Source organism: Miscanthus floridulus, chromosome 4, assembly GCF_019320115.1.
Source record: "Miscanthus floridulus cultivar M001 chromosome 4, ASM1932011v1, whole genome shotgun sequence".
Taxonomy (NCBI): domain Eukaryota; kingdom Viridiplantae; phylum Streptophyta; class Magnoliopsida; order Poales; family Poaceae; genus Miscanthus; species Miscanthus floridulus.
Window position 1 is genome coordinate 12,776,633 of NC_089583.1, and position 6,734 is coordinate 12,783,366.

The 6,734-nt window shown below is 44.3% G+C and overlaps 1 protein-coding gene across 2 annotated transcripts; it reads right to left on the minus strand.

Annotated features, from left to right (window-relative positions):
• Window positions 1-800: 800 nt before the first annotated feature.
• On the minus strand, window positions 801-3,666 carry LOC136550957 (FCS-Like Zinc finger 8-like). Of its 2 annotated transcripts, none has more exons than XM_066542541.1 (3): window positions 3,220-3,666; window positions 2,217-3,121; window positions 801-1,163 (listed from the first exon to the last, which is right to left on the minus strand). In XM_066542541.1, the coding sequence occupies exons 2-3, from the start codon at window positions 2,939-2,941 to the stop codon at window positions 1,064-1,066; spliced, it is 825 nt and encodes a 274-aa protein (XP_066398638.1). In that variant the 5' UTR covers window positions 2,942-3,121; window positions 3,220-3,666; the 3' UTR covers window positions 801-1,063. The 2 variants fall into 2 exon arrangements, with proteins under 2 accessions (XP_066398638.1, XP_066398637.1); XM_066542540.1 differs by having other exon boundaries at window positions 3,216-3,666.
• Between the last annotated feature and the right edge of the window lie 3,068 nt (window positions 3,667-6,734).

The following is a 6,734-nucleotide window of genomic DNA, read 5'->3' on the forward strand; positions in this document are numbered from 1 at the left end:
TGTACTGCTAGCTCCAACAAAGTTGATGTGACAATTTACAGACTGAGACAAGAAAATTGGCATGACAATCTATATACACACATCTCATGGCCATTTGTTGCATTCAGTCGCAATGTTCATGTGATGCCAGAACTGACCTGAAGACATTCACCCACAGCAGACAGACTGACAGTGAATAGATTTCTGATTTTAGAAGCTAGAAGGGCTCTTGCTGCATGAACGACTGAATAAAATCCAATGTACTAACAGGAAACACTAGGTCACTACCACATAATAGTCAGGTTCATGTCCAAGCAATCATCTCAAAAGATGCACGATGATGGATGATCAGATCTTGGGTCTGAACTGCATTTCAACTGCTGATGCCGGCGAGCGCGGTGCGGGATGAGAGCGTCGGGGGCGTTTCGTCAACCGCTGCTTGCTCGCTCATCTCGTCTCGGACACGGCTTGCCCACTATTAGCGCCTACATATACTGGGCCTCCAAATCCCATGAAATTCCGCAGGTTACTGGGTCGGTCCTGGTGAATTCTGCCAGTGATACGACCAGCCCATCGTTTTGTGGAATTAAAAGAAAAGAAAAAAGACACGGCGGCCCATTATGAGCGTCTACATGTTACTGGGCCTCATACTCCCATGAAATTCCTCAAGCTACTGGATCAGTCCTGCTGGTGAACACACAGAATTCTGCCTTAGAAATAGATGCTCCCCATCTCCCGAAAAGAAAAAAAAAACGAAAAAAACTGACGAATGAATTCCTCCCAATGAAAAAAAAATGAACACGGATGATTTTGTGCGCAATTCCAATTAATACAGGAACCTCAGACCCAGCCTGAACTGATGAAACAAGGGTATATCAACTCAATAGTATCCGACTGCAACAAGCTGATGGGTATTTGTCATCAGTTCTGAGTACAGCCAAAAGACACAGGAACAAAGCACGGATAACATTGGTCCCAGCACCGATCATACATCCATTTCAGATCAAAATTTCTCAATAAGGAGAGAAGAATGGTTTATCACTTAACATATAGGCTCTGCCAAAATTCAGGACGCAGAATTCATTCAGGGCTTCAGCTTCACCGATGAGTCCCGTGACCCGCCAGCCCTTTTACCAAACAGCAGCCCTTCATTCCATTGGTTGCTGCAAAGTTCTCTCTCACCTCTGGAAGACGAAATAGATGGATCAGTACATACAAATACAATTGTTATAATCCATCCAAGAGACAACATCATGTAAAATTGTCTTTGTATGTGAATTGTGATAAGTAGCATTTAGGCTATCAGTCCATTCAGACATGATTACATTTACAACTAGCTATCCTCCAAAATACGCCTTGTATGCCCTGTACTAAGACTAACTAGTATGCTGGAAGAAAGTCCAAAGGAACATAAATTATGAACCCATTGCGTCCAAGAAACTGAATAATTAGCAGACAACGGTGGTGGCAATATCTATGGTCCATCTCAATCTCACCAGGGATCCTGAATTCAAGGAGGCGAAAAAAAAACGTCACTGTTGGAGAAACAAATTCAGGGCCGGCAACAAATGATCGACAAAGATCGGGGACCCCAGATCCACGACCACAATCTGTATATCAGCGTCATGTCATGGTTCATGGACCACAGAAAAAAAGGGCCGGTATTCAATCCATTTTTTTCTGCATCCTGAGGTTGTCTGGGAACAATTGGTGTCACTCACTCACAGTCAGTTACAGGCTACCTGCTGCAAATACTTTACAAGGTAGAGCTCCCAAGCTGAAGCTTAAACTATTTGCAGGAATCATGTTGCTTTCAGGCCAGATGAAAATGAGATGTTGTTGCTGGAGTGAGTGGCAATAGACCATGAACAATGCCGTCGCTGTTAGACTAAGAAGGTTGACAATAGAATATGACCATGATCTTATCTTGTATCCTACTTCAAAAGCATTTCCATTATCTCTGAACAATAATTATTAGTTATCATGGAACAAGTCCAAGGCACCTAAACCACTAGTCATAAGAAAGCCACTAACAATGATGATCTCAAATGCTGACTATATAAAAACTTGCAAAATTCACCCTGCTTGAATGAAATATGAATGAGCAACGAACTGAAACCGCGCAATCAAAACAAAAGGATACTGAATATTTAGCAGTTTCAGTAAACCAATCACACAAACAAGTAGGAAGCTTGATGTGCAGATTGCAGATGATCACAAACGAGAGAGATGTTCACCTTTTCAGCAAGAGAGCAGCATCCTTGTTGCACCCAGAGCAAGAGCTTGAGAGGAAGCAGCAGGCGCCGGCGTCGGCGCGGCTCTCGACGACGCGGTCCTCGAAGATGTGCGTCATCTTGGGGTTGGGCCCGTGGGCGATGACGCAGGTGTAGTCCTCCCCGGCGAGCTCCTCCACCTCGCTCCTCCGCGCCAGCCTCGCCGCCGACGACGACAGCGGCGACCGCTGTACGGGCGAGAGCAGCGCGAGCTGGGCGTCCCTGTTCTTGACCCCGAACTCGATCGGCGAGCCCGGGAGGTCCCCTCCTCCGCCGCCGGGTCCCCTATTGGGCGGCGGCGGCGGCGGCGGCAGCTGCACCCTGAGCCGCATCCCGAGGAGCACCCTGCGGTTGTTCTTGGAGGACCCCCGCTCGGCCTCCTCCTCGGCCACCAGCACGCCCGCCAGGCCCGCGGCGGCCGCGTTGCCCCCGATGCCACCGGACCGGGCGCTGCCGTTTCTTCCGCCGGAGGAGCAGGGAGCGTTCCTGGACAGCTCGGCCACGGAAGCGGCGCTCATGGCGCAGTCCGTGAAGAGGCTCGGGAGCGACCTCGTGGAAAGAAGCCGAGGCGCCGCCCTCCCGGTGCCGGTGCCGCCCTCGGTGACCTTGGGTGTGGGACGCGATGGTGCTGGGGGATCACCACCGCAGCCCATTGCGGCCGCAGCTCTTCCTGATGCTTTCTTCAGCATTGCTGCAGTCAAGAAATACAACCCGATCCTCTGTTCCAACTTCAGCCGAACCTAATCCAATCTATGCAGAGTAGCAAGATATATTGACTGATTGTTATTGAAATCGATCCTAGGGAGCGAGGTGGACAAGAATCAGAGTCAGAGAGCAAGTACGCAGCTTGTGCTGCTCCGTCGAGTGATCTGAGATGGGATGATGAAACCGTCAGTTGGTCACGCAAGAGGCGACGAACAGGGAGAGGGGAGGCCAAACAAATGATCAGAAACACACACTCACTCACACTCAGGCGTCAGCTAGTAAATCATAGAGCAGCCATCCTTGGCCTGCTGCATCGAAATCAGGGGACGGAAGGAATCCAGTGGGTGGTCTGAGAAGATTGATCCCCCAACTGATCACACCAGAAAACGATGGATTAGGAGAAGCCAACACGCAACAGGCCTGACTGATTGGAAAATGTTGCTCTTTCCTATCTCAGGAGCAAACAGGTAAACTGCGGCTGCTGAGTTCAGTCAAGTGTGGGTCTCTCTCACGCACACAGAGAGAAACACACACACTGGTGTGTAGTGTAGGACGGCCATGACAATGGTGTGCCTATAGAAGAAGCGTACGGGGGCTAGCAGAAGGAGATTGTGCTGCTCTCCCCGAGGGGCGCTAGAATCCGAGGGCCTTTAAAACTAGGCCATCCACACATTATTTATTTGTATCCATGCCCAGAGACAATAATTACAAAGCTTTCATGGACTGTGGTGGTCACCGGTCACTTCCTCCATTCGCCTGCGGCTAGGGGTCAAGGGTGGTTATTCCCGTGCTACTATCCATGTGAGCGACACTACCTTCCTTTTGAGAGGAAAAAAAAACTTGTGCCGAGATTATTCATCCATTTTACCTTTCTCAAGATGTGATTTTTGATATTTTATTGTACATTAATAGACAGTGTAAATTAACATAGTTACAAAAGCATAATAACTAAAATAGAGGGGATCCCGAGAGAGAGAGAGAGAGAGAGAGAGAGAGAGAGAGAGAGAGAGAGAGACCACACAAAGTGGAACCACATAAGCAGTGAGCACAAGTTATAGAAGTGTGGGAATCTAAGAGACCGAGGCCACATGAACCTTGTGGGTGGTTGAATGGAACACAAAAACTTGTTATGTCATTGTTTTTGTCATGTATCATAACTAAAAGTGCACGCTAATTATGCATATCAAACATGCTAGTACAGTAATTAACAAGCCATCATCTTATTCTCACTATCGACTATTGTCTTACCTAGCATTAGTCCAGTGGTGCCTATATAGAGAATAACCCGCTGCATGGTTAAGAGCATCGTACCCTCTCTCTTAACAGCTCATCATCCTATGCTCATATGCATTGTGCAAGCATTTAAAATAAAAAAATCATAAATTTATACTATGATGCACTTTCTTTATTTTAAATTATAAGACGTCTTAGCTTTTCTAAATACATTGTTTTTATCACGTACCTAGAAATAGTGATATCTAAGTACATAGTAAAACTTATGTATCTAGAAAAGTCAAAACGTTTTATAATTTGGAATAGATGGAGTACTACCTAATCTATGTACCATAGGTTTGAAAGTTCACGACATCTGTCACTGCTTTATAAAGAAGAAAGAAAACACTTCTATCCAACATAAAGTTGAAAAGAAGTTTATAATGTCGAGTTTCCAAACAACACAAAATTTGTACTAGGGAAGACATGGCAATATAATATTTCCGCAGGCTCTATTGCAAATGTGCCGCTTGTCACTTCCCAGCCAGTAGAAGAAACGCAAAGCTCTGCCTCTGCTCCATTTACGAGGACATGGATGATTGAAAATGTGCAAATGTGCCGCTTGTCACTTCCCAGCCAGTAGAAGATGATGAGCGTGAAAGTACCTGTGCGAAAACCCACGCACTCCTTTCCCTTCCTGCTTCATGTATCTGTGGGCCACGGCACGTGGTGGGGGCCATCATGTCACTGATAGTGTGGGGGTTCCGCGAAAGAGCTTTAGCAGGCAAAGGTCCCATCGGCGAACGGCTCCAATTGTGGTTAGCTACCTGTTCCCATTTTCATTTATTACCTTTTTCAGAGCTTTTGGTTTTTTGGACTCCAGACACAAAAAAGAAAACGAAGCGTGCACGACCACCAAAAACCCTGTTGCACAAAACTGTAAAAAGATAAATCTACTCTATCAAAAAAAAAGATAAATCTACCATCCTGTAAAATCTGAGCTTTTTGATCAACCTACATAAGTTTTCAAGAAACAAACCCCTACATAAGAGAAGCAAAAGGAGCAAATGGCTATGTGAATAGTGCCATTGTCTCAATCCTTGGAATGTGTCTTTTTTTTTCTTGTACAAATTATTGTTGTACTTATTTGAACTCGAAATTTGCCGTTTGGCACATGAATGGCAGTGTGCTCTATGATTCATATTGATTATTGTTTTTTTTTAATGATTTTGGAGGATGGTAGCACTACAGCATGAGAGAACTTGAGATTTTCTCACGTCCATATAACATGCATCTTGTGTTACGTAAAAAATCTAAATTACTAATCCAATCACAACTCATTCAAGGTATCGGTACGGTGGATTGGGGACTTGGGGCAGCCAGGCCAGGTGTTGCCGGTGCTGGCTCACGCGTTACTATCCCTCCTTTTCCAAACCACAGGACGTTTTAGTTTTTCTAGTCTTAACTTTTATTATGCACTTAGATAAGTATGACGAGTAGCATGTTCGTTTGCTCGTATACGATCGTGGATTATAATTTGGAATAGTATTTTTCTCTCACACCAAACTAACTAGTAGTAAATAATCCATGATCGTTTACGACGAAACGAACAAGCTGTAGATACATAATAAAAACAAATATATCTAAAAAGTCAAAATGTCTTATAAAGAATACTATAACCTATTTTCTAAGATATGTTAAATCAGTTAATAAAAGTGTGTAGGACATCTTTCTCTTTAAAGCCCTATACTCTATTTTTGGAGGCAGGCTATGCAAGGCACCGCATTTGAAAATATACTTTTCGAGGTGACTCGCCCGAATGGCCCGCCTCTCTACAAATGCATTCCAAAGGTAGTGAGCTAAGAACTACCACTGAAAAATGTTTGAAACATTGGATCTTATTTCCCACCCTTTATTCAAACTTGTTTTCTCACTAGATTTGAAACATTGATTTTTTGCCACATTCGAGAGAACATGCATCTAGCGGCAATACAACGTATGCCTCCAATCAACTCTCTATCCATGGTGGACATGCTAGAGATTATAGAACATCCAATTGAGTGATCACACTTAATTGAAGTAAGATTGACCACTAATTTGACCTAAAATGATCTTCAAAAAATGGAGAAAAATACTATGCCCTCTCTCTAAGTCAAAAGCACCAACCAAAGCCATAAATTAAGAAGCAAATTCAAAGATAGGACACACATGTACAATTAATGACATAATTTTACCTTCCCCAGCCCTTGCTACTCTAAATGGAGCAGTCCAGGAAAGAAGGGGTACTACTCACCTCGTTTACGCTTCCTTCTAAAGGGCAGTCACTTAAATCACTCGTCTCTGAAAATAGATCGTTATTAGAGACTGATAATTTAAACAATAACCTCTAGGAATCTTTATTTTTAGACATGGTGCCTCCTAGAGGTGTGTCTTGACTTTGGCCCACGTGGCAAATCGCATAGGCAGAACCCATTACAACCTATCTCCCAAAATAAAACCTACTCCCGATTATAAAAAAAACTACTCCCTCTATCACATAATAAGAGTCATTTTAATCTTCTACTT

What these genes read in the sequence shown, in the direction of transcription:
- LOC136550957 (XM_066542541.1), bottom strand. Translation starts at nt 2,941, where the DNA reads ATGCTGAAGAAAGCATCAGGAAGAGCTGCGGCCGCAATGGGCTGCGGT. An exon ending in GCTGCTCTCTTGCTGAAAAG is followed by an intron (nt 1,164 to 2,216) that starts GTGAACATCTCT and finishes TTCGTCTTCCAG; the next exon opens with AGGTGAGAGAGAACTTTGCA.